Genomic DNA, 24,676 nt, shown 5'->3' on the forward strand with positions numbered 1-24,676 from the left:
GTGTGGTGGAGCTGGAGGGCAGCCTGGCTTTGCTTTGTGGGCAGGAGCAAGGGTTCTCATCCCAGCACACCTACCGCCAGCCAGTGCCAGGTACCCAAGGGGCAGTAACCTTGGCCAACCAGGGAAGCTTGGTGTTATATCTGTTTGCCAGGCACTTGGAGCAGGTTCTGGAAGCTCTGAAGGATGTGATGTGAAGGGCCAGGTCTGAGGTCAGTCACCTTCCCACTGAGAAGCCCCTCTGCCCTGGAGGCCAGCAGATACACAGGGCTCTCTGTCAACTTTCCAGGGTGTAGGACTGGGCTAGTCTTTTTTTTATTATTATTGTGGTAAAATATATATAATACAGAATTTACCATTTTAATAATTTTTAAAAAATGTAATACCCTCAGGGCCAGCCCGTGGCTCACTTGGGAGAGCGTGGTGCTGACAACACCAAGTCAAGGGTTAAGATCCCCTTACTGGTCATCTTTAAAAAAAAAAATGTAATACCCTCTCCCTTCCAACTCCACAAAGTCTTGCTCTCTGGGGGTCTCCCTGGCCCTATCCTTTCTCTCCCTATTGCTTTACCAAGTTGTTGCTGTACTCTGCATCTGTCCCAGCATTCTCTCGGCCCCTTCCCCGGGTATTTCCAGGAAGGTCCCATTCTCCTGACCTTCCCTCAGCTCTCCTTCTGCCCACTTGGGTGTCTCTACTTCCCTCACTCCTCTGCCCCAGCAGGTGCTCCTGATACTGCTCTGGAGAAGGCCACCCCACTCACTGGCCTTATCTTGCTTCTCACCCAGGTTGACTCTCTACACTATTTGAGACTTCTGGCCACTGCCCCCTCCTCTTGCTTTGAAGTCCTCTTTTCTCTTGGTTTCCTAGGGAGAGGTAAAAAAGCACAGGCTTTGTAATCCCCAGAAATCTGGGTTCAAATCCTGACTGTCTTTCACTGGCTTGGACTCTGGACATGTTACTCCATGTCTCTAAGCCTCAGTTCCTTTATCTTTAAAACAGGTAAAATAGTACTGACCTCACAGGGTTGTCATGAGGATTGAGCTGTGAGCTAATGGATATAAGTGCTCAGCACAGTGCCTGGCAAAGTGCAGAAGCCCAGCTCTGCAAGGTCCCTTTCCATTCAGCCTCTTTACTGGCTACTAACTCCTACTCCCATGACCTTTAAACATGACCTTCCCTGAGGCTCTTTCTCTTCTTCTTCTCTTGCTCTGACCCTCACCCATCCATGGACTTACATAACACTTTTATCTCTAGTCTGATGCCTCTCTCCTGAGTTTCACATCCCAGTCCCTGGTAGGATGTCTCCATCTGGATGTCTCTCACATGCCTCCCTCCCTGGGCATCCAGATGATAGCTTTCATCATCTTTCCCTTGGACAGTGGCAATGATGTCTCAGCTATCTTCCAGGGCACCTGACATTCATTCCTTCCCATTTCAGTGTAGACCCAATCCCAAGATAGCGTCACCCTCTAAAAGCTTTCCACAACTTCCTATTGCCTTCAGAACATACTCAACATAGCCTTCTAGGTCCCCAACTGTCCTATTACCTAGACCATTTTCGTTTTGTTTCAACTATTGTTTTGTGGAGTATTCCAAACCAAATTACGGACATGGCATTTCACCCTTCAATATTTTAGTATGTATCTTTAAAAAATAGAGTAATTTCCTGTATTAGCCCATTTTTGTTGCTTATAACAAAATACCTGGAACTGGGTAATTTATAAGAAAATGAAATTTGTTGCTTACAGTTTCAGAGTCTGGGAAGTCCAAAGTCCAGGGAACACATTTGGTGAAGGCCTTGGTGGTGGCAACAGTGACCCAGGGGTCTCACATGGCAAAAAATGGCAGAGCAGAGAGAGACTCTTCATGTTTTCTCCTTTTAAAGTCCTCAGAATCATGCCCCAGACCACCATTATTAATCCATTCACTTCAGCACGATCCTACAATCTAATCACCTCTTCAGAGACTCACCTTTCAGTTACCATAATAGGACTTCCCACCCTCTTAACACTGTCATGGACCGAGCCCGTGGCGCACTCGGTAGAGTGCGGCGCTGGGAGGGCGGCGACGCTCCCGCCGCGGGTTCGGATCCTATATAGGAATGACCGGTGCACTCACTGGCTGAGTGCCGGTCACGAAAAACGACAATTAAAAAAAAAAAAAAAAAAAAAAAAAAAAAAAAAAGACAATGGCTCTGATCCACTGGGGGGTTGAGCTTGTGACTGAATAAAGCATGCCAATCTTGCCAATGGCCCCAGTATTAAAAAAAAAAAAAAAAAAAAAAAACAAACAAACAAAAAAAAACACTGTCATGGTGGGGCCTAAGCCTCTACATATTAAGTTTTTGGGGGCACACAATTCAATCCATAATATTCTGCCCTTGACCCCCCAAACCTGATGTCCTTTTCACATACAAATACATTCATCTCATTCCCCAAATCTTAACTTGTTTCAACTCAAAGGTCCAAAGTCCAAAGTCCAAAGTTCGATCTGTGAAATCAAAACAAGTTATCTACTTCCAAGATACAATGGTGGGACAAACACAGGGTACATATTCCTATTTAAAAAGGGAGAAATAGGCCAAAACAAAGGGTTAACAGGTCCTAAACAAGTTGGAAACCCATGCAGGGCAGGCATCAAATCTCAAAGTTGGAAATCATGTACCTTGACTCCATGTCCAACATCCCCTGCATGCTGCTGTGGGGTTTGGGTCCCCAAGTCCTCAGGCAGCTCCACTTCTATGGCTTTCCTGGTCTCGGGTGATGTGTTAGCTCGTGCAGTTGATTGCATGCTGGTAGCTCCACAATTCTGGGGTCTTGATGGTGTTCACACTTTCACTGCTCCACTAGACATGGCACTGATGGGATTTCTCTGCTGCCACTCTGATCCCATGTTTCCCCTAAGCATTGCTCTAGCGAAGGCTCTATGCAGTGACTCTGCCCCCATGACAGATCTCTTCCTAGGCCCCCAGGCTTTTCTATACATCCTTTGATATTGGGGTGGAGGCTCCCAAGCCTCCATAGCTCTAGCATTCTGTGAGCCTGCAGACCTAACACCATATGGATGCCACCAAGCCTTTTGGTTTGTATTTTCCAAAGCTGCGGGTCCAGCCACACCTGGGGCCAATTTAGCCACAGCTGGAGCAGCCAAAACAGCTGAGATGCTGGTGTGGGGGGCAGCATCTGGCGGTGGCCCTGGGCAGTGAGCCTGTGGAGAATGCCTTAGGCCTGTTCCCTGAGACCATTCTGTGTCCCTGGGCCTCTGGGTCTGTAATGGAAGGGTTGACCCCAGAGGCTTTTGCAATGCCTTCAGGGCCTTTCCCTCCTTCTCTTGATAATCCCTTTCTTTTGTATTAATCTTCTTAGCACCATTGCATTTTTCTCCTGAAAATGTTCTCTGCTTCTCTACCACATGACCAGGCCGCAAATTTTCCAAATCTTTACACTCTCCTTTCCTTTTAAATTCTGGCTTTACGTCATGCCTTCGTCACCATTACTCAGCATAGGCTGTTCAAGTAGCCATGGAGCTTCCTGAATGTTTTGCTGTTTAGAAATTTCTTCTGCCAAATATGCTGCTTCACAGCTCTTAAGTTCCAAGTTCTACAAACTCCAAGGGCATGGACACAAGCAGCCCAAATTCCTTGCCAGGTCATAGCAAGGATGATCTTTGTACCAGTTTCCAAAAAGCTCCTTCTCATTTACATCTGAGATCTTGATATGGCCTTTACTGTTCATATTTCTATCAGCATTCTGCTTACCACCATTTAACCAGTCTTTAAGAAGTTCCAAACTTCCCCGTTTTTCTTGTCGTCTAAAACTCCCACCAGCAGCTAGGCTTTTTCTAGCCTGCTCCTCCAAATTCTTCCCCCTCTCCTCAACACCCAGTTCCAAAGCTGCTTCCACATTTTCAAGTATTTGTTATAAGCAACACCCCACTCCTGGTACCAATTTTCTGTATTAGTCTGCTTCTTTTGCTTATAACAAAATAACTGGAAATGGGTAATTTATAAGAAAATGAAATTTATTGCTTACAGTTTCAGAGGCTGGGAAGTCCAAAGTCCAGGAAACACATTTGGTGAAAGCCTTGGTGGTGGTGACAGTGACCCAGGCGTCTCACATGGCAGAAAATGGCGGGGCAGAGAGACTCTTTTTGTGCTCTCCTTTTAAAGCCCTCTAAACCACACCCCTGACTACCATTATTAGTCCATTCACTTCAGCATGGTCATACAATCTAATCACCTCTTCAAGGCCTCATCTTTCAAATACCATAATAAGACTTCCCACCCTCTTAACATTGTCACAGTGGGGCCTAAGCCTCCAACACATTAAACTTTTGGGGGGACACAATTCAATCCATAATATTTCCCTACATAGTCATAGCATTATCACAGCTAACAACATAATTTTCTCATGTCTAATTCTCAGTCCATATTAACATTTCCCCAGTTGTTCCCCAAATGTCTTTTGCAGCTACTTTGTTAAAAGATTCAAAGACCAAGCATTGTGCTTGGTTATTAGGTATCTAAGGTCTCTCAATCTTGATCTTCAGACCACTTTCCCACCCATCTACATCACATCTTTCCTGACTCCTTTGATCCAGCCATCCCCAACCTGCCATGTACTTTTAAAATGCTTTTTTTTTTTTTTTTTTACAGTTGACTGTTTCCCTGTCCCTGGAACAAGACCTTGCCCCTTTATTCTCCAAGGTCACCTTGGAGAATATCACCCACCTCTTTGAAATCCATTCTCCTCCCTGGTCCCTCCCTCTGAGCTCATCCAGCTGCCACCAGAGGCTTCAGTCTTTCTTCACAGTGTGGACAGAACCTGGTTCTGCCTGCTAGCTGAAGAAGGCAGGGCCACTGCCTTCCTCTCCTTGCTGCCCTCATGGCTAGCACATGCCTGGCATCTAGTGGGAGCACAATAAGGAAAGTGATTAATACTCCTTTCTTCAGCATCTTTGTTCCTCCTCCACAGCCTGCCTGCCATGATAAGCAGAAGCAAGGTCCAGAACGGACTTGGTGTGTCCCCCTGGAAAGTCGTGATCCTGGAAACTGGTTCTCAGCCCAGCCCGGATCTCCTTCCTTTTGCTCTTACAATTTCTTCCCTTCTTCGTGTACACACAAACCAAGATTCAGGAAGTGGTGACTGTAAGAGGTAGAACCATAAGAACCTAAGGGGTGGGGCCCAGGCTGGAGACGTGGGGGTATGAGGCAGGTCTTATCCTTGGACCTATTCATATCAGCTTCTGGTACCACCAGTGGCACACAAGAGAGGGAGGCAGCTTGGCTTTGTCTTCTGGGATGAGATGGGAGAGTCCTGGGGATATAAGCCTGGCCTGCCGTAATGTCCTCCCCTACGTCCCGTCCCGCGGTAAGGGGCTGATCCAGGAGCGATTCACACAGACCTTGTCAATCTTCCCCCATAGGGAGGAGCCCGATTCTGACATATCATGATTGACTGGATAGTACGGCCCTGAAGAAGGGCTTGCTCCCCTTTTCTCAGCCCAGGAACCCTGGAAAATGGAGATGCCGCGCTAACAGAGGGGGGCCGAAAACCCCCACTCTCCAATGTTAGGATACTCCCAGGATGTGAGGCCAGGGACTTTCTGGAAGTGTTTATTCTGACTCCACCCGATCCCAGGCAGACCACAGCTCTTTCTGCACAGTCGGGGATGGGGGTAGGGGCTTGAACTGACTTGGAACCTGAGGAGGGGGCTGGGCTCCGGGTGACGCCTCCCAAAGACCACATTGTCACCTTGCCTCAGCTCTGCCCTCCAGGCTCTCAGAGGGTAACTTTGGGCCGCCCATTCCTCCTTTGGCTCTCCACGCCTCCTCCGATTCCCTGAACCAGAGCAAACGAACCAGGCGGAGCTCGGTTCCGCTCTCCTACCCGGAGTTGGCATGAAGCGGGGGGCGCCAGAAAGGCCCCAGGCGCCCTGAAGTCCTGCCCTTGGTGCCTTCCCTTTGCGGGGGTGGGCGCCGTCTTCCGTGTAAGGGCCACGTGCCCCCTGACCGGGCGGGGGCTCGGCCCTCCCCTCGCCGGCCCCGGTGACTCAGGCCGCAGCTGTTCCCGCGTCACGAGGGAGGCCGCCGGCCACCCGGAGGGGGAGAGGCTGTGGCTGGAGCCCGGGGCGGGGCCGCGCAGCAGGACGGGCGGGAGCCGGAGGGGCACAGCTGGAGAGCCCCAGAGCCGCGGCGGGAGAGGAGCGCTCAGCCTCGGGGAGCCCAGGTGAGGCCGTGGGGCGCCCGGAGGACGTGGGCGCGCAGTGGGAGAAGACCATTGGGAGTTCCCTTCTCCAGGGGCTCGCCCTGAGCCGCTCCCGAGGCCCTCAGGCAACTTTGCTTCAAAGTTCCAGAAGCCGGGGCGGGGCGGGGGTGCTGGCCGCACTTTTTTTCGGGGGAGGAAAGGGTTCAGGGGAAAGTGGCTCTCAGAAGGTCGGGTTTGGGCGGAGGACCGTTTTTCGGGGCTGGTTGGGCGGGGAAGGGGTGTTCGACGCCTGGAGGCTGGCGGGTCGAGGGTCGGTGTCGGGCTCCAGCCCCTGCGGGCGCCCGTGGATCTGTCCCGGGCCCCGGAGGCGGCGGGACGGAGTCCGGGCCTGGCGGCCGTCGCCCCCACCCATCTCTTGCCAGGGAGGAGAGGGGGCTGGGAGACGTGGATCTGACCGCGGGTTTCCGGGTGGGAGGGGCCGGGAATCGGGGCCGGGCAGGGAAGGCCTCGAGGGCCGGCCGGGAGCCCGGAAACTGAGGTCCCCCCCCTCGGCCGTTCTAATCCCCCTCCCGCCCTCCCCTGTGTCCCAGGCCCAGCAGCCATGGCGGTGGAAAGAGGAATGAAATGTGTCAAGTTCTTGCTCTACGTTTTTCTGCTGGCCTTTTGCGTGAGTGGGGAGGGGGTGGCGAGGGCGCGCTTGCAGGGTGCGGGAACCCTGGCTCTGGAGTGGTGAGGGCTGAGGGACCAAGAATGAAGGCAGCTGGAAGCCAGATGCGGAAGGAAACCCTGGGAAAGACAGCGTGGCCACCCCCTCCTCCAGCTTTCGTGGACCCCCGAGGCCTGTCTGGACCAAGAATGGCCATTCTAGATGTCCAGGCCTCCCACCCCCACCCCTGCTGGCCCTTCCTGTCTGGTGACCCAACCACTTGTGATTGGGGTAGTGGGGCAACTAGCCAACGGCCTGATGCTATCTATCACCACCGGGCTTCTCATCCTCCCCTACCCTCTCTTCCTCCTACACCCCCTCACCCCTCTTCCTTCCCTCTCCTCCATCTCCCTTCTCAGCTGCTTGGGGTTGAGGAAGGGCTATACCCACCTCAATTTGCTCCTACCCTGGCCTCCTGGCTTAAGAGGCTACTGTTTGTCCAGGGAGGGGCACACTACTCTCGCCCCTATTTCTTCCTCCCTTCTCCTCCCTGGCCCAGCTGGACTGAGGAAACTTAAGTCACAGCTGATGTCCCTGGGGTGGGCACTGGAGGATAGGGAGGGGACAGTTCTAGGAGAGGGCTGGGAGCCCTAGAAAGTACTACTCTCCTTCAGGAACTTGTGCACTGAGGTCAAGGCTTTCTGGAAACTTTTCTTTTTGCATTTGGTCAATCCCCTAGTTGAAAAGCTGCTTGAAGGAAAGCAGGCTTGGCTCTTGACTCCCTTCTTCCTGAGTGCCTTGAACATTTCCCCAGCCTTCACTGTGAGAACAAGGATCGGTCATCCCCCTCCCCCAAGTCAAAAGTTTCCCAGAGGTGTGAGAATTTCTCTGTCCAGGATAGGGTCAAGTCTGTGTCTTGGATGCACCCCCTGCCTTCTGTCATGGAGAACTGCTGGGTCGTGGGTCTGGCCTAACCCTCATTTGCATTTCTCTTAGGCCTGTGCAGTGGGATTGATCGCCGTAGGTGTAAGGTTCCATCTTGTCCTGAATCAGACCATAACCCAGGGGGCTACCCCTGGCTCCCTGTTGTCTGTGGTCATCATTGCAGTGGGTGCCTTCCTCTTCCTGGTGGCTCTTGTGGGCTGCTGTGGGGCCTGCAAGGAGAACTACTGTCTTATGATCACGGTGAGTGGGGTGTGGGACCAGCATGGAGCCTAGGACTGCTGAAGGGCATTTCTATGTTTGGGGCTCACGAGGGTGGGTGAGGTGAGGTGAGGTGGGTGGCTGAGGAAGATCTTTGTGAGTGTTCCAGGGACTGGCTGGGCCAGAGCAGACCCCTTTCACCCATAGACTCCAAACCTGACTCCTGTCCTTTGCTCCTGCAGTTTGCCATCTTCCTGTCTCTTATCTTGCTGGTGGAGGTGGTTGTAGCCATTGCTGGCTATGTGTTTAGAGACAAGGTAAGCAGGGAATAAGGGAAGGGTCCTGCCTCAGGCTGCACTGGGATCCAGGTACCTGAATTCTGACCTCAGCAATGCTCCTCCTTACTCTCAGCTGCGGTCAGAGTTTAATAAGGACTTCCGGCAGCAGATGCAGAATTACTCAAACAACCAAACGGCTTTAGTCCTAGACTGGATGCAGGAACATGTGAGTGGGGTTGCTGAGAGTGGGCATAGTGGGGAAAGAGGATTCTCACTCCATATTGAAGGTGGAGGTTCACTTAATAGCCTCCTCCCCCATATCTCTCCCCTCCAGTTTAATTGCTGTGGGGCTGCTAACTACACAGATTGGGAGAACATCCCTTCCATGGCCAAGAACCAAGTCCCTGACTCCTGCTGCATCAATGTCACTGTGGGCTGTGGGACTAATTTCAATAAGGAGGCAATCCATAAGGAGGTAAAGAGGAGACAGATAGTGTGGGACTTGGGAAACCTGGGAAATGTTTCAGGAGGCAAGAGAGACCTGGGATGGAGGTGGATGGATCAGGGATGGGGAGGGGGTCTGGGAATGCTAGGGGTGGGGTGAAAGGTACAGAGGGCAGGGAAGAGACAGATGGACCAGAGGAGGTGGGTGGGGAGTTTCTGATGGTGCTCTTGCCTTGTGTGTCTGCCACCCTTCAGGGCTGTGTGGAGAAGATTGGGGATGAACTGAGGAAAAATGTGCTGGTGGTGGCTGCAGCAGCCCTGGGCATTGCTTTTGTGGAGGTGAGTGATGCTCTTGGCAGGGGTTGGGACTCAATCCAGGGCATCTGAGGAGTAGGGACAATGAGGGGGAGGGTGCTGGGCAGGAGGTACTGGCCTGGGGAGGGCCCTGGCTGTGTCTGGGGTCCCACTGGTGGGTCTGGGGTAGCTTGCCCTTCTGACTCTACTGCACCCTCCTCTCCATCTTTCCTTCTAGGTCCTGGGAATTGTCTTTGCATGCTGCCTCGTGAAGAGTATCCGAAGTGGCTATGAGGTGATGTAGGGGGTCTGGTCTCTTCAGCCCCCTCATCTGGGGGAGTGGAGTAGTATCCTCCAGGTTTTTCAATTAAACGGATTATTTTTTCAGACTGAAAAGAGAGATGGTCTCAGTTTGTATTAAAGAGTGATACTTGATCCCTTCCCTCTCCTTATCTATGTTCCCTGTCCTCTGAGACCTTGCTCTATGTGTACCTCTGGGAAAGGCAGGACTATTTTGGGGGGTGTTTGGGAAAGGAGGAGTTTGCTGAAGGTGTTAGTTGGGCCAGCAGTGGCAGAAGCAGGAATCTGGAAGAGGCGTGGCCCAGTGCCCTCCCTGTCCCCTAGTATTATGCTGCCATCTTCAGTGCAGGAACATTCATGAGGCCATCTCCTGTATAAGTCAAAGGGATTCCCCACAAAGGTCCTACCTGGGAGAGCCCAGCCCACATATACCTTGGACACAAAGGTCCTACCTGGGAGAGCCCAGCCCACATATACCTTGGACATCTTACCGCTGGCCTCTGTGCACCTCTGAGGGCCCAGCAACTCCCTCCCGCTCCAATCCTCAAGGTGTCCTAGCTCCTGTCAGGGTGGTGATAAAGTTGCCTTGACACCTGTGTGGCTATTGTCCCTCATTCTTGACTTAGATTAGATAGTAGGAGAATTTAAGTGAGTATTGCCTTTTCTTCCATGGAAACCACCTAGCCTGGCCCTGACCCCTCTTCATCACCTTCCCTCCTCCCCCAAGAAAAACAGATAAAGGTCATTCCCAGTACAAACACTGAACTGCAGTCCTGTAGAAAATAAGGGAAATGTCCAAAAGGGCCATTTGATGGCCACTCCTCCAGGTGCAGCTTCAAATATCACCTACAGGCACAAGACAGTTCCCTTGTACCCCCCAGTGAGTGCTAGCTGTTTTGCAGGCACTAAATAGGCCAGAGATCTTGGGCAGTTAAGTCAGCTTAGCTGGCACATAAATGGGGGTCAGTCTCCCACTGGGCACCTTCATTTCTGCCCACCTGTTTTTTTTTTTTAAACAATATACATTTATTGAATGCCTATTTTGTGCCAGGCACCCGGCACTACCGGGCAAGGACAGAAATAACAACCTTGAAAAACAATCTCTTGCTAGAAGGCTGGATTCAGTAGACTGCCTGGGCATGCTTAGGAAGGACCCAGGTGAGCACAGCATCCACCAGGCTGGCTGGCAGGTAGGAAGCAGGCAGCCAGAGCAGCTTGGCGTCCCAACCTGGGCTGTAGCGGGTTCGGGGATGACGAGCTGTCAGGGCATGCTCCAGGCACCTGCTCACCTTGGTTAGGTCCGGGTCACAGATCAGATTCATGACGCGCCGCTGCACTTTCAGGTCTGCAGCCCCACGGGTAGTTGCAGTCAGTGTTCCTTCCCTACTCCAGCCCACCTTAGGCCCTATCTTTTGGTTCCTGAGGCTTGTTGCCCAGGAGAGGTGAGAAAGATCCTTGATCACCTCCTCAGTTTGGGGCGTGGGCAGGTTCCGTGTGGTCCAGGCACTCTCCTGTGGTATCCATTCACCCTCATCCCCTCCCTGGCTGCCCTGCCCACGTCCTCCCAGCGGGCTGATGTGGGCTGGCCTTTCTGGCACTCTCATTTCCCTTCATCTGCCTCTGTATGGGCCCAATTACTCACACTTGGTGAGGAAGTCCTCCCCATAGTGGGCCCGTGTGTCTGGAGGTAGCCGTGTCCAGCAGGCCTGCAGGGCGTTTTCCATACCCTCCAGGTTGGTCACAGGGGTTCGGAAGAAGCCAGGCTCCACGATAGAGACTTGTATCCCAAAAGGAGCCACATCCCGCCTGGAATGGGGACAGAGGGAGGTTTCTGGGTTCTTGCCCTTTAGGGAGGGGACTTTCAGGGATACAGGTGGGGGAGCCAAGATGAGAAAGTTGTCATAGGCCTGGGACAGGAGTCCTGACAGTAAGGGAGAACCCTACTGTGCTGGGATAAGGGGCAAGTGGGGCAGAGGGAGGTAGGTGTATTCGAGGTATGTTTTCCTTTATATTTTATTCTATGATCTAAAGCAGGGGTCAGCAAACTTCTTAAAGGGCCAGATAGTAAATATTTTAGGCACTGCAGGCCAAGAAACAAAATTAATGATACTATTAGGTACTTATATTACTATTTACAATGTAACCACTTAAAAATGTGAAAACCATTATTAGCTGGTAGATGATTGGCCGGATGTGGCTGGATGTGGTCTGAGAACCACAGTTTGTCAGTTCCTGATCTAGAGGAACCCCATTCCCTAGCTCCCATAACAGGGTTGAGCCCTGAGTGCTAGATATGAAGGGTATAGGCTGGTATCTGCTGGGGGTAATTTGATGGGGAAAGTGGCAATACATCCCTTCACCTGGCATAAATGCAGAAATCCAAGTGTTAAGTATGTGTTCCATAATGCTGACTGGAAAATTAAAGACCGAGGAATAGATACAAAAATAGACATTGAAATTCTTTGCTGAGTGATGGTGATGAGGGCAGGCTTCCTTAGAGGATAGGCCCAGCTTGGGCAACTTGTATTTGAGCTCAAAATTCAGGCCCTGCTTCTGTTTGTCCTCATCAAGCCTTCTTTGTGCTCCCATAGAATTTTGAACATTACTGTTTAATGATGAGGGTGAGAACATAATGACCAGGCTCTATAGGTAAGCAGACCTGGGGGTAAGTCCCAGCACTTCCACTAACTAGTTGTTTAATACCTACCCTTACAGGGTTGTTGGAAGAATTAAATGAGAAGAAAATGTTACATAAAGTTACTAGCTCACTGTAATAGTATTAATAGTAGCGTGTTTCTCTACTAATAATGATAGCAGGCTTTTTTGAGCATTTATTATGTGCCAGGCACTGTTGAGTCCTTACGTGTGCCTCATTTCACTCACGACACTCATGAGGCAGGTCTTCTCATCCTGACTTAACAGATGAGACAAAACAGGTAAAAAGAAGTAACTTACTTAAGGTCACAAAGCTTGCATGATAGAAAGCTGGGGTTCAAACATCCATGAAGTCTAGCCCTAAACTGTCTCCTCTTAAATATTCCATTATTTATTTATTTATTTATTTATTTATAAAGATGACCGGTAAGGGGATCTCAACCCTTGGCTTGGTGTTGTCAGCACCACACTCAGCCAGTGAACCAACCAGCCATCCCTATAATATAGGATCCAAACCTGTGGCCTTGGTGTTATCAGCCCCGCACTCTCCCGAGTGAGCCACAGGCCGGCCCTTAAATATTCCATTATGCTGTGTCTTAATTATCCCTCTTGGCCCATGTGTGCAGGCACTAATTTGTTTGTTGAGTGGGCTGTCCTTGGAGCCTGAAGCTCTGCACCCCTCACCTCAGGCTGTCAGAGAAAGCCTCCAGGCCAAACTTGGAAACACAGTAGCCCCCGCCATTGGCTGCCAGGCGACCCAGGACACTGGTGATATTGATCACCCGGCCCCGGGCCTGCTGCAGCAGGGGCAGCAGGGCAAGGGTGACCCCGATGGGACCCAACGTGTTCACATTCAGCACCCGATGGAAATCATCCCGTGTCAGCCATGGTGTGGGTCCGATGACACCAGCCACACCAGCATTATTCACCAGACCAAAAAGCCCTGTGGGGAGATGAGAGACACCAGGGATAGAGGAGGCATTCCTACAGGCCCCTCTCCTTCCTGGGAGGATCTATCCCTTCTAGTTTTCCAAAGCTCCTGCAAGTGACTCCTGGGGTCACCGGAGGAGATCAGTAACACCCCACACCATGTTCCAGGAGGCCCTACCATACTCACCTGCTTCCCTAACATGTGTCTCCACCCACTTGGCTGCCTGCTGGACACTCTGGGGATCAGTGACATCCAGCAGGGTGGTGTGGAGGCGGGAGGAGGCCACCTGCTGTAGGTCCTCTGCCCCTGAGGGGGTCAGGCAGCTGGCCAGGACTCGAAAACCCTTCTGGTCCAGTCGCAGTGCTAGAAGGCGTCCAAAGCCTGAGTCACAGCCGGTGATGAAGACGAAGGCATCACGGGTGGGCAGGCTCTGCTGGTCCCTGAGCAACCACAGCACTGCCCAGAGCAAGGCACCCAGCAGCAGAAGTAGCCACATGATTGGAGCCCAAGTGACCTGCAGGTGGCAGCCTAGGCTGGGTGGTAAAACTTGTCCAGTTTACTCCAGCCCTCAAGTTCTTGCCCCTAATATCCTCCCTAGCTGGAAGTGTCTGGTCTGAGCAGATTGAGAAATTTCCTGCTTGGCAGATATTTGGCAAACTATGGCTCATTTATGCAAAGCAAAGATGTGGGCAGACCTTATATTTGTGGCTAACATCTAAAAGCAGATGAGCTGGGTCCTGTGTGCAGACTTGCTATATGGCAGCATAGGGATCGTCTTGTTTTCTGTCATATCTTCTCTCCTACTAAACCAGGGACACCTGAACCCTCTGAACGTAACCTGGGCCTTGTTTTTGGAACCATGTACAGGGCCAAGAGCCTTGCATTTTAGTCCTGGTGCCCCAAATTTGCTGTGTGATGCTGAGTATCTCACTGCATCTCTAAACCTGTTTTCTCATCTACCAAGTGGGGCTAACACCCACCAGGCCCATTTCAGAGCTGTGGAGGATCAAAGGGGATAACATGTTAGGAAGCACATTAAAAGCTTCAAGCTTTGTTGTCAATACACGTAATATCTAGCTAGTCTTCTCATAATACCCCCAGTTCCCAGTGTCCCACTTACCTCCGCTGGGGAAAGCTGGCAGGTACTAGAACGCCTGAAGCTTCTTTTTTTGCTTTTGTTTGAGAGGCTTTGCTCCCAGTCTTCCCAGGCTCCCACACTAGCTACAGATAAAGCCAAAGTCCGGAGTGGGTGGACTTGGTGCTGGGAGTATTAAGTGTTTGTGTGATGGGGTGGGGACAGGGCTGAGGAGGAGGAGCCAGGGTGGCTGGAGCCTGCCTAGCTGAAGCCTAGGCTTGGCAGAGACCAGATCTGCCCAGGACCCTCCTTGGCTGTCTTTCTCAGCCTGAGTTCCTAACCACCTATGTCATGGACTCTCAGGAACGGGGAGTTGTCAAGGATGGCTGCTGACCCTCTCTGTTGGTGGCCTTCGACCTGTCATTCCTCCCCCTTCTCAGCCCTGAAGTGCCCCCACACCCAGGGATTAATCTTCCACCTGGCCCAGACTCATGACACTGCTTAGTGCCAGCCTGGGAGAGGCCATGAGCACGTGGAGCGGCAGAGAGCCAGAGCTGGGACCAGGCCTGCTCCCTGTCTTATTTCTTCTCCTTTGCAGGAAACTGAAGTTCCTGAATTAGGAAGCTGGGGGCAGGGGCCACTAGGACCTTCTATGGAGAGGTTTGGGAAACTCCCACCCTCTGCTTATCCAACAGACACCTGCACCAGACCCAAGGAGAAGAGAGTTGGGATGGTAAGAGGAAGCTGGTTCCACCTTCTACCCAACAGGTACCTGTCCCTCAGGCAAACAACCTTTGAATCTTCCACTTCCACCCCCAACACTGGAGCTAGTAGCTCCTTGAAACACAACTCAGAAACGGAGGCTTGTGATTTATTCTTGGCCTGTCAGCCTCCCTCCTGCCCCTGTTAGTGAGGTAGGAGGGGTGAGGTAGAGGAGGAGGGAAGAGGGGTTAGGAAGAGGCAGACTGTAGCTGCCCTTTGTAGACATATTCCAGTGCGGTGGCAATGGTGCGCATGTCCAACTCGATGCTCCGAGCCCAGTTCTCCACGTCCCCGATTTCCTGGGAATGAGGAGGGGGTGGGAGCCCAGGAATCAGGGTGAGTAGAGTATGTCTCCCAGTCTGGGGGCACTTTTCATCCATCTCCTGGAAAGGGATTTACTCTGACCCACCGAGTGCTTTTATTTTGTTTTGTAGCTTCTCTGATACTGGGGCCCTAGGTGGGATTTCTGGGACCATCTCCACTTTCTCCTTAACCCCAGGCCTGAGATGACCTGACTGGTGACAGCCAATTGGGAACCAGGATGGGGGTAGTGATGTTTGGAGTGTGGCCCACCTTGAGTGCCTGGTTGAAGTTCTCCACCATCCCGATCCACTGGCCTGTCTGCTTGGCAAATTGGGCAGCCTGGATCTGTAGGGTCTTCACCTCATGGTCCAGCTTTCTCTGGTTCATGTAGGCCTGGGCCACACTAGGGTTTGGAGGAGGGAGGAGGTCAGCTCACCCAACTAGTGGGGAGTGGTCTCCAGGACTAATAGTCCATTGCAGTAGTGGAAGGCAGCCAGGAGTCAGGGCTGGCTGGGGAAAACCTCCTCGGGATTTTGGCCACTCTTGGATGTGATGCAAATGACTACCAGTACATGCAAATGAATACCCTCTCTTTCTTCACACTCCCAGGATTCCCAGGAAAGCCAAAGTGGGAGCTGATTAGAAATATACCCTCTCCTACTCACAAAGGAGTTCCTGCAGCTGGGTGGGGGAAGGAAGGGTTAACCTGGGGGATATCCCCAAGGAAGAAGCTAGGAAGGAAAAGGGGGTGTGGCAAAGCTGGGAAAATCCAACAACAGGGACACATCTGGCAGTGATTGGAAGCCCAGGGATATGTGCAAGAAGTTGTGAAGGGAAGTGGGACCTCTCCCTGAAACTGGAGTGAGATGGGAGAGCAACCCCCTCCCCAGGAACCCTGGGTCAAGAGATGAAATCCCAGGGGTTTCTTCTTGGCTCTCAGTCTCTCTCCCAACCCTTCTCCTTTCGCCCACACAGATGAATGAACCTATACACACTCCCTCCCTTCTGCTGTAGGCAATAGTTTTTCTTTTCTCTTCAATCAAGGTACTGGCTGCAGCTACCTTTACCTACTCTGCCAATATTTTTTGCCCCTCCCCCCCAATAATTGTTCTCCTTTATTGGCTAATGAATCTTTCACGCTCTACCCCAAAGCTCTAGGTCAGCCAGGAGATTCCACATCTGGTGCTCCCACCTACTGGAATGTGTGGGGGCTGGAGGGAGCAAGGGGTTGGGGAGGGGGTCAAAAGAGTGGGCAGGACACCTGACAGCGGCTGAGATAGACTGAGCCTTTGTTTTCCTTTCTGGAGAATTAAAGGAGACGTGGGAAGCAACACAAAACCCTTTCTAATCTGGCTTTAGCTTAGCTGCCCTCTAAGCTGAAAGTGGGGTGGCTTGTAGCAAAGGAAGAGAAGCAGCCTGGGCCAATCTAACAAATGGTGTGCATGGCAGAGCCCGGGAGGTGCCAATGTGGGAGGGAGGAAAGGGGGCCGACCCTGTCCGTTCTCTTTGGAAGACAGCTGGGCTATCATAGATGGTGGGTTAGGAGCTGAAACATTAACATTAAGGGGCTCCCAATGCCTCCAACAGATCCTGCTGGGAGTTCCTGAAATCCCAATTTTCCCTATTAACCTCCTGTTTCTATTGTTTATGCTGAATGAACAGAGCCGCTTGGAGGGAAAAGAGATGAGAAGCTCCAACCACAGCCCTCTTTTCCCCTAAACTCCCCACACTATTGATGAGTAATGAAGATGGCCCCAGCTCCTGCATGGCTCACTTGGATGACTCAGTCTCTGGATTCACAACCAAGCTGTTCTACTTGCCCTGGGATGGAAGGCATCATACTGCCTCCTTTCTTCCAACAGACTATCAAATTATCTGTGCACTCTTCTGGGTCACTCTCAGGTTCAAGAGACAAATTCAAGATTTGTGGCTTCTTCACAAATCTTTGGCTGTTACTAGTATTCTCATTTAGGGCTGGGGCACGGGGTGGCCCCTGGAGACCAGAAGGAAAGGAAGAGACAGCATGGCTCTGCTGTAGCTCCTGGCATACGTTCTACCCTCACCCCCACCAGCTGTGCCATCTCTTTCCTGCCAGCTGCTCCCCAGGCTTCCCAGAGGGTGGGAGGAGGAGAAGGAGAGGGTGGTAAGCTATGGTGAAGGAGGGTGCTCTCCCTCCCGCTGACGTGACAGCTGGACTTGGAAGGGCAAAGGGAGGTGGGCAGATGGCATGAAGTTCTAAGTGCCAAGGAAATTAATGTGGGGAGGGAGAAATCTGGCTGCTTCTCCAACCACTGCAGCTGCTCCTCCCTTGCCCAATGCTAGGTGTCAGAGCTGACTCAAGCCTCTCTCCATAAAGTTAAGCTGGGGGGTGGATAGGTGGCAGGATGGTGGAATGAACGGAACACCCCACCCCTTTCAAGAGCAGTCTGAGGGCCAGACCTTGCCAGTGCCTAAACTTGGGCGGGGTGGGGTGGGGGACTGGGAACTAGTGTTGATGGAAAGAGGTTCATACCCCACATTGAGGTGGTCCACCAAAGCTTCTGTCAGGCAGGTCGCTGCAGTGATAGCCTCTCGCCTCCTCTTCTCTGCAGGGAGGGGTAAAAGGAACGGGAATAGACAGGGCTAAGGTTTCCCACTCATTCGTTTCTATTTTGCTAGTTGCCGGCACATCTCAAGTAATCTCAGAACGCCAGAGCTGAAAAAGACCTAGCAAAATTTAAAGCAATCCCTTTCATTTTAGAAATGAAGAAATGAGGAAACTGGACTCAGAGAGGGGAAGGGACTTGCTCAGGGACGTCAAAGAGTCAGTGGCAGCGCCCAAGACTTTTGACTCCCAGGCATTATTTCTCTACTATCTTGGCCGAAGGATCGGTAACTCTGGTAACTCCGGGATTCACAGCGGGACTCAGGAAAAAAGTGCCCGTCCTCAATTTCGGCGGTTTCAGGCCTCCAAAAATCCGGTCTCTGGGCGGTTCCCAACACCCTCCTCCTCCCTTCAGGGGCGTTCCTTCCACTTCCAGGGTAAGAGGCTCCCTGGACCAATAAGCACAGCGTTCCATAAGCGGGGGGCGGGGCCAGGATGCGGCGAGTGGGGGATTGGGGGCGTTGCCGAGGGGGACGAGAATGTTACCAGAGGAACAAGAGCCCGTTGGCAAGGGAACGGAATTCCAAAAAAAGCCGTCCCCTAATTCCCTCTTCCCCATGTTTGTTGCCCACTAGCCGGCTCTCTTCCTTGGATCTGGACAATTACTTGGGGTCCAGGCTCCGGGCTGAAGTTAGGCCGCGGCCGGAGAGAAAACAGCCATCGGGATATTCGGCTCACCCTGCAGCTCCTTGCGTTCATTCTGCTTGGCCTGGTGCTCTTTCAGCAGGCGGGACAGCATGGTCGCGTCGGGCTGGGGGTTGGGCACGCCGGGCTTCCTCTGGCTCCAGAAGCTGGAATGCGCACCTCGGCTCCCGCAGGGCCGGGGTCACGTGACCGCTGTGTCACGTGAGGCCAGGAACCGCCCTCTTTTTGAGTCTTGGGGTGGTAGGTAGTGAAGATCCTGGCGGGGAAGGGAGGTGGAGGGTTGAGGGGCGGGTAGGCTCTTTTCTTTATTGGGAGCTCACTTTTTGGCGACTATGGGTAGAAGTTTTCTTTAGTACCTATATCCTTTGGATCTTAGGCTCCCGGGAGGGTGGTTGTTACCAGGCCGTCCATCACGGTTTGGCTGTTGGGGTAGCAGAGGCTCCCTGCATTCATTGAAATTCTTTTCCTTCCTTCGCCTTACCCCCTGGCAGTGCTGGCGGGTTCTCAGTTGATTCCCAGCTCTCTCCCTCTAGGAGAGACTGCTTTCCTCTCTTTTCCAGTCCTCTTTCTTCTCACTATGCCACCGAGGTCGCTGAGCTCTGGGTGATCATTGTAGAGAAGCATTTAAGGCACTTCAAGCGGCCTCCTAGGGGAGCCTTGCTAATTCGGCAGGCTATGTGTGGTAAATGCACAATTCCATCTTTGTCCTTTTGTGGTCAGGGAATGCAAACCCATTTCAGTCTTTGCAGAAGCATAAGTGCTGCTGCCAAAGTAAAAGGTAAATTATATAACGCCTATCTGAACTAAAGAGAAACGCTTTCGGGATTAACTCCAGCAAGAAAAATTATAAACATCAATCAACATATTCTTGCTATTGCTACAATCTCTTGGTGCACCTTGCACTAATATGCTGGATGACTTTGGGCAAGTTGCTCATCCACTCTGGATTTTAGTTTTTCTATTTAGGAAAATAAGAGGAGTGGATTAAATCAGTGGTTCTTAATTAACCCTAGCTAGACATTGGAATCACATGGGGGAGCGTTTAAAAATATCTTGGCCTTAGACTAATAAAATAGAATCTCTGAGGGGTGAAACCCCAACATCAGTACTTTTTAAAAAAGCTGTTCAAGTGATTCTAATGTGCATCAAAGGTTGAAAATCTCCAGACCAAACCGTATCTAATATTGTTTCCAATTTTGGCATTGTCTCATTTTGTGATTCAGTGGCACAGTTAAAATTGACTTCATCATATCTACTTTCAGGGGAGGAGAAATAGGTGACTGAGTTGGGATAAAAATTCTTGAATTTTCTGACTAAGAGTTGAGAATTACTGATTGATTGATTCATTCAGCTATCTGCAGAATAGCATCTTAAATCCTGAGAGAGGTACCACCGTCGTAGGATTAGTGAGAAGAAGCACATGAAATGGTTAGGTGGCAGCATAAAACAGAGCATTAAGTGCCCAAATAAAAATTCTAAATAAAAATGTTGAATACTGTGTTATGTGTCTATACTTATATGCATACTATAACTTTTTTTCCAATATTTTTTGAGTACATTTGACCTTTGAACAACATGGGGTTAGGGGTTCTGGCCCTACTGCACAGTAGAAAATCCATGTATAGCTTTTGACTTCCCCAAAACTTAGCTACTAATAGCCCACTGTTGGCCAGAGGCCTTACTAATAACTGTCAATTAACACATATGTTGTATGTTGTATGTATTATATGCTGTATTCTTAAATAAAGCAAGCTAGAGAAAAGAAAATATTATTTAGAAAATCATAAGGAAGAGAAAATACATTTACAGTTCCATACAGTATTTACTAAAAAAAAATCCATGTATAAGTGGACCTTTGCAGTTCAAACCCGTGTTGTTCAAGGGTTAACTGTACTTACCATAGGTCAAGCACTTTACATGTATTAATTCATTTAATCTCGAGAACAATCCTGTGAAATATTATTATTGTCATCCCCAATTCGCAGATGAAGAATCTGAGGTCCAGAGCAGTTAAGTAATAGGGCTCATAACTGGTAGAGCTAGGATATAAATCCAGGCCATCTGACTCCAGAGCCTGAGTGTAATCACTGTATATTGCATAAACCATGGGAGATATCCCAGGAGGGGAGACCTAGAAGCACTTTTTGGAGGACTCCCTATCTCTTGTCACTATGCCCCCCTAGCTTGTTGGACATGAGCTGAAGGGAATCCTGGCAGGGGAGGAGTGTTTGGGAAGAGGTTCTGCTCCAGAAAGGGGCTGATCAATAGAAGTGGGAAGAGTGAGAGCATCACATGGCAACCTGGCCCAGTCCTCCCCCATCTCTGACTTCAGCTTCCAATTGTAGTGAGCAAGCAAAACAGAGGCAGCTTGGAAGATGCCTGGTGCTTTACTCCAAGAGCTGTGGGGCCTGGGAAAGAAGGGCATGGATTGGAAAGGGTGCCAGAGAATGGTGACATGGGGCAATGAAACAGAAGACAGGGGCTAATGAGGGGGGTTGGTGTTGGGGGATTCAGGGGTGAGTCTGCTAATGTTAAGAATAGGCTGACTCAGGGGAAGTTCAAGCCCATCCTGTTTTACCTTCACTCCTCTTGGCACAACTGCCTGACATTTTCACAATCACTATAGAGACTGCCAGGATTCTGCAGACATCAGCCCTGCCCTCCTCTTCCACACACTGGGTGCTCCTTTGCCCTAGAGCTGGGCAGAGGACTTGGGGTACCTGTATCTGGGGACCCCAGCCGATCTTTTCAGTGTTATCCTTTATCTGTTCTTCTTCTGGACCCTTATTATTCATGGTATAACTGCTGTGGTTGAAGCTCAGCTCCACTTGCCTTTAGTAGAAATGGACACAAGTTGCATACATATTTGGAGAATGTCTGTTGAAATTCGAAATCTCTGTCCACCTTTCCATAAAATTTCCCACCCAGATTATTTTCCCCTAGAATGAATGAGTGCAACTCCGTGCACCTTTTCTCCACTCATTTCCTTGTTCTTTTGAAGTCTCTTTCAGATTTAGCTTTAATTAGCAAGCTCCAAACTGACTGTGCCAAACATCAGGGCTGGAGGCTGCTAAGTTCTTAGGGGTTGAGTGAGGACTGAGGGAGGACATGGAGTAAGTGGAGAAAGTTTCACATACTGGGAAATATGGCTGGGCTTCAAGAGAGGGGGCTGGTGGCATATGGCCAAGTTCCAAATGTTGGCCTGAAGTCAGTGCTCAAAGAAAAGGGGCCCTCAAGACAGTCCAAATGGTGCCCTGTGGGAAGTGACCTCCAAGTCTTTCTCCTCAAGATGCAAGGGTTTCTCTTGGATCCTCAAAGACCAGAGTGGTCAAGCTATTTCTCCCACTGATTCCCCTCAGTCATGCTTCTATTCTCCCAGCCACTCCCACAGTTGAAACTTTAGCTACAGCCAGAATTCAGAGGCAAGCAGAAGGATTCCAGTGCTGGAGAGGTGGGTGGAATGAGAAAGTCCTCATGTTGTGTGTGTTGGGGAGGACAAGCCTGACCCTGGGACATGTGCTCCAAGCCTCTGTTGCCAGATGAGGTGGAGGGAGAAGTTAAGCCCGGAGTGTGTGTTCTGGAAGTATTTGCTTGTAAGCTAGAGACAACAGCTGGAAAAAGTGATCTGGGGGAGGTGAAAAATAGGGATCTTGGATGGAAGGGAAGAAGGTGTTAGGGAGGGAAGGGGCTGGAGAAAACCTCAGCTTCCACTCAGACGAGGGCTAAAGTCTTTGCTGGGTCTGGACATTTCTCAATTTTTAAAAAGTTTTGAAATTATTTTGAAATAATTATAGACTCAGAGGAAGTTGCAAAAATTGTACATGAAGTCCTGTGTACCCTCCACTCAACTTTTCACAATAGTGACATCTTATATAACTGTAGCACAATATCAAAACCAGGAAGTTGAACTATTAGTTAGCCTGCAGGTCTTATTCAATTTTCACTATTTTTTTTAACATGCATTCCTCTGTGTGTGTATAGATTTGGATAACCACCACCATAATTGAAATTCAGAACTCATCACCATGAAGGAACTCCCTTGTGCTGTCTCTTTATATTTGTACCCATCCCCCTCCATCCCTGTCTTCTGGAAGCCACAAATCTGTTCTTCATCTCTATAGTTTTGTCATTTTGAGAATGTTAGATAAGTGAAATAATACAGTATCAGTATTGGTTTTTTAACTAATTCCCAAGCTCTTGACTCAAATACAAGAAGTTCTCTGGAGGGCTATACAGATTATTTATTTTAATGTTGTGCTTCTTCCATTCTCTGGATCCCTCCGGTTTCTTCATTTCCCTTTTTATCTATAATATTACTTTTCACTCCAACATTCTGGTCTCATTTCTCCTTTAGGGAAAATCTACATGTCTAAATTTACTAGGCTGGTCTAGTGCTCTCGTGTTCCCCACACTCCTTGCTCCACTATTTATAGATAGGCTAATTTTGGGTGGACTCTCTCTTCTTTCCTGTTCCTTCCTCCTGTGGCGGGTGAGGTGACTTCTCAAATATTTGGACACAGGAGGTCAGAAGCAGATTCTTGGCATTTGATTTCAGCCTCGGATTTATCAGAAGTCAGTGGAATGGAGATGAAGGCAGGCAAAAGCTGCAGGTGCAGAGAGGAAGGCAGCTAGGGCTCTAACGGCATTTTGACCCAGGTTGGAGATCTGAGCTGGAGTTGGGAGTCTCAAGTTCTATCCTGATTTTGTTATTCTGCATTCTCATATCAGTTCTTCTCTACTGTCTGGGGCTCTGAAATAGAAAAGGTTGGAGAGGGCATATCTAGGGGTTAATGAAAGTAGAATCCTGGGGCCAGCCTTGCTGGCAGCATGTGTTTCCTTCACAACATCTGTTTAAAGGTGCCTTGGAGGGGAACTAATGCCCTGGAGGGGATGTCCACAGGTGTAGTATTACGAAAATAGAAGGTTAAACCTTCAAATGTATGTCAACTTACCCAGGGCAAGGATTGTCCCAGAGCCAGCAGAGAACCCATCTGTTTTTTTTCAAACAAGTATAATTCTAAACAAAGAAGTAAGAGACAAAGGTAACATGGGAAGAGGAATTAGGTAGGACACATACGGGAATTTTTAAGAAAGGGAAGGAGAAAAGAGAATCATAAGAATATGATAGTGTTTGAGGGGCAGAGACAACATGAGACACTGAGAAATAGTCTGAGAAAGATGCCAAGTGTGACAGAGACAAGGAGGGCAAAATCAGAATTTGGGATGAGACAAAACCAGATAGTGAGAGAGAAGGGAAGAATGGACAAATGGATATACACAAGACCAACACCCAGTAATGCAAGTAGGAAGGGGAAGTGGGAGCAAGTGAGTCTCCTGTTGTGCCAGATTATTTCCTATCTCTCCTCCTGGCCCCATTTCTGGATTGGAGTTATAAATAGCAGAGAGTTGGAAAATGTCCTCCTCCCTCCCTTTGCTTCTGTCCCAGCTTGGGAGGAAGGGAGAGGAAGAGGGACAGGCCATCAGGTCCCTGTGGACATCCCTTCTCAGTCCCACCCAGATCCTGCCAGAGCCAGCCCAGGACTCTGCCTCCTCCAGTCTCCTCTTTTGACGGATGGGAAATGTACAGTCCTGGAAAGGTCTAGTAGTGGGAGACGCCCTTTCCATCCCTTTGCCTCTTGGGTCCAGGCTCTTTCATCTTTGCCCTTCTTTGACACCCTCATACCCCCCTCCCCCCACCAGCTCACTTTCCTCTTCCCGTATCGCCCTCATTTTTTTTTGTTTTCCTCTTCATTCCATCCCTTGTTGATCAAAGTCTTGCCCTTCTTTCTTCCTCTCCATTCCTTTTCTTTCTCTGTTTCCCCATTTGCTCCCCTCCCCATGCCCCCCAAGTTTTTCTCTCTCTTCTTGCCTCTGTTTTTTCTTCTGGTCCCTTGAATGCTGACGATGTGGCTAGCAACGCCATCGTCATTGCCGAGCTCTGGGGGGTGGGATGGAATGGGTGGAAAGTGGTTGGATTCAAACATCGTAACAGGTGCTCTATGTGACCACGGGGAGGTGGGAGCAGTAAGGGACCACACTGGACCGGTCCCCTTTCATCTCCTCTCTGTTTCCATCTGTCTCTTCCCAGGTTGTCCCTTGGCCTCTCCCACTTCTCATCTCCTACCCTCCTTTCTCTTTGTTGGCCCCTCTCTTTCTGTCTGTACTTTTCTCTCCCTCCACATTCCTAGGCGCCGCCTCCGCCGCTCGCCCGCTAGGGTGGGGGGAGGGGAGGAGAGAGCAGCGCGGGGGCGGGGCGGGAGCGGGCGCCGGGCTCCGGGGTGGGGTGTGGGGAGCAAGGCCTGTCCCCAGCCCGAGCTGCGGGGCTGACATCCCACCTGCCAGGGGAGCGAGGG

At 50.4% G+C, this 24,676-nt stretch overlaps 3 protein-coding genes across 3 annotated transcripts; 1 reads left to right on the forward strand and 2 right to left on the reverse strand.

Moving 5' to 3' along the window:
• Window positions 1–6,107: 6,107 nt before the first annotated feature.
• CD63 (CD63 molecule) lies at window positions 6,108–9,404 on the forward strand. Its single transcript, XM_063075238.1, has 8 exons — window positions 6,108–6,224; window positions 6,794–6,870; window positions 7,846–8,034; window positions 8,235–8,309; window positions 8,404–8,496; window positions 8,605–8,745; window positions 8,970–9,053; window positions 9,247–9,404. Exons 2-8 carry the CDS (start codon window positions 6,805–6,807, stop codon window positions 9,310–9,312), a joined length of 714 nt encoding a protein of 237 aa, XP_062931308.1. The 5' UTR covers window positions 6,108–6,224; window positions 6,794–6,804; the 3' UTR covers window positions 9,313–9,404.
• A 947-nt stretch (window positions 9,405–10,351) lies between these two features.
• RDH5 (retinol dehydrogenase 5) lies at window positions 10,352–13,390 on the reverse strand. Its single transcript, XM_063075883.1, has 4 exons — window positions 13,081–13,390; window positions 12,648–12,906; window positions 10,951–11,114; window positions 10,352–10,653 (listed from the first exon to the last, which is right to left on the reverse strand). The coding sequence occupies exons 1-4, from the start codon at window positions 13,388–13,390 to the stop codon at window positions 10,430–10,432; spliced, it is 957 nt and encodes a 318-aa protein (XP_062931953.1). The 3' UTR covers window positions 10,352–10,429.
• Window positions 13,391–14,824: 1,434 nt separating this feature from the next.
• Window positions 14,825–18,535, reverse strand: BLOC1S1 (biogenesis of lysosomal organelles complex 1 subunit 1). Its single transcript, XM_063075743.1, has 4 exons — window positions 18,357–18,535; window positions 17,547–17,619; window positions 15,305–15,437; window positions 14,825–15,030 (listed from the first exon to the last, which is right to left on the reverse strand). The coding sequence occupies exons 1-4, from the start codon at window positions 18,415–18,417 to the stop codon at window positions 14,920–14,922; spliced, it is 378 nt and encodes a 125-aa protein (XP_062931813.1). The 5' UTR covers window positions 18,418–18,535; the 3' UTR covers window positions 14,825–14,919.
• Window positions 18,536–24,676: the final 6,141 nt, after the last annotated feature.

The sequence above is a fragment of the Cynocephalus volans genome, chromosome 12 (genome assembly GCF_027409185.1).
Source record: "Cynocephalus volans isolate mCynVol1 chromosome 12, mCynVol1.pri, whole genome shotgun sequence".
NCBI lineage: Eukaryota > Metazoa > Chordata > Mammalia > Dermoptera > Cynocephalidae > Cynocephalus > Cynocephalus volans.

Coding starts and splice junctions, on each gene's coding strand:
- BLOC1S1 (XM_063075743.1), bottom strand. CDS start 18,417: ATGCTGTCCCGCCTGCTGAAAGAGCACCAGGCCAAGCAGAATGAACGC. Junction 15,438..17,546: donor GTGGACCACCTCAATGTGGG/GTATGAACCTCT, acceptor TCCAAACCCTAG/TGTGGCCCAGGCCTACATGA. Junction 15,031..15,304: donor ACTTCAACCAGGCACTCAAG/GTGGGCCACACT, acceptor CCTCATTCCCAG/GAAATCGGGGACGTGGAGAA.
- RDH5 (XM_063075883.1), bottom strand. CDS start 13,390: ATGTGGCTACTTCTGCTGCTGGGTGCCTTGCTCTGGGCAGTGCTGTGG. Junction 11,115..12,647: donor GCTTTCTCTGACAGCCTGAG/GTGAGGGGTGCA, acceptor TCCCCATTCCAG/GCGGGATGTGGCTCCTTTTG. Junction 10,654..10,950: donor GGAGGACTTCCTCACCAAGT/GTGAGTAATTGG, acceptor GTGGGGCTGCAG/ACCTGAAAGTGCAGCGGCGC.
- CD63 (XM_063075238.1), top strand. CDS start 6,805: ATGGCGGTGGAAAGAGGAATGAAATGTGTCAAGTTCTTGCTCTACGTT. Junction 6,871..7,845: donor TTTTTCTGCTGGCCTTTTGC/GTGAGTGGGGAG, acceptor CATTTCTCTTAG/GCCTGTGCAGTGGGATTGAT. Junction 8,746..8,969: donor AGGAGGCAATCCATAAGGAG/GTAAAGAGGAGA, acceptor GCCACCCTTCAG/GGCTGTGTGGAGAAGATTGG.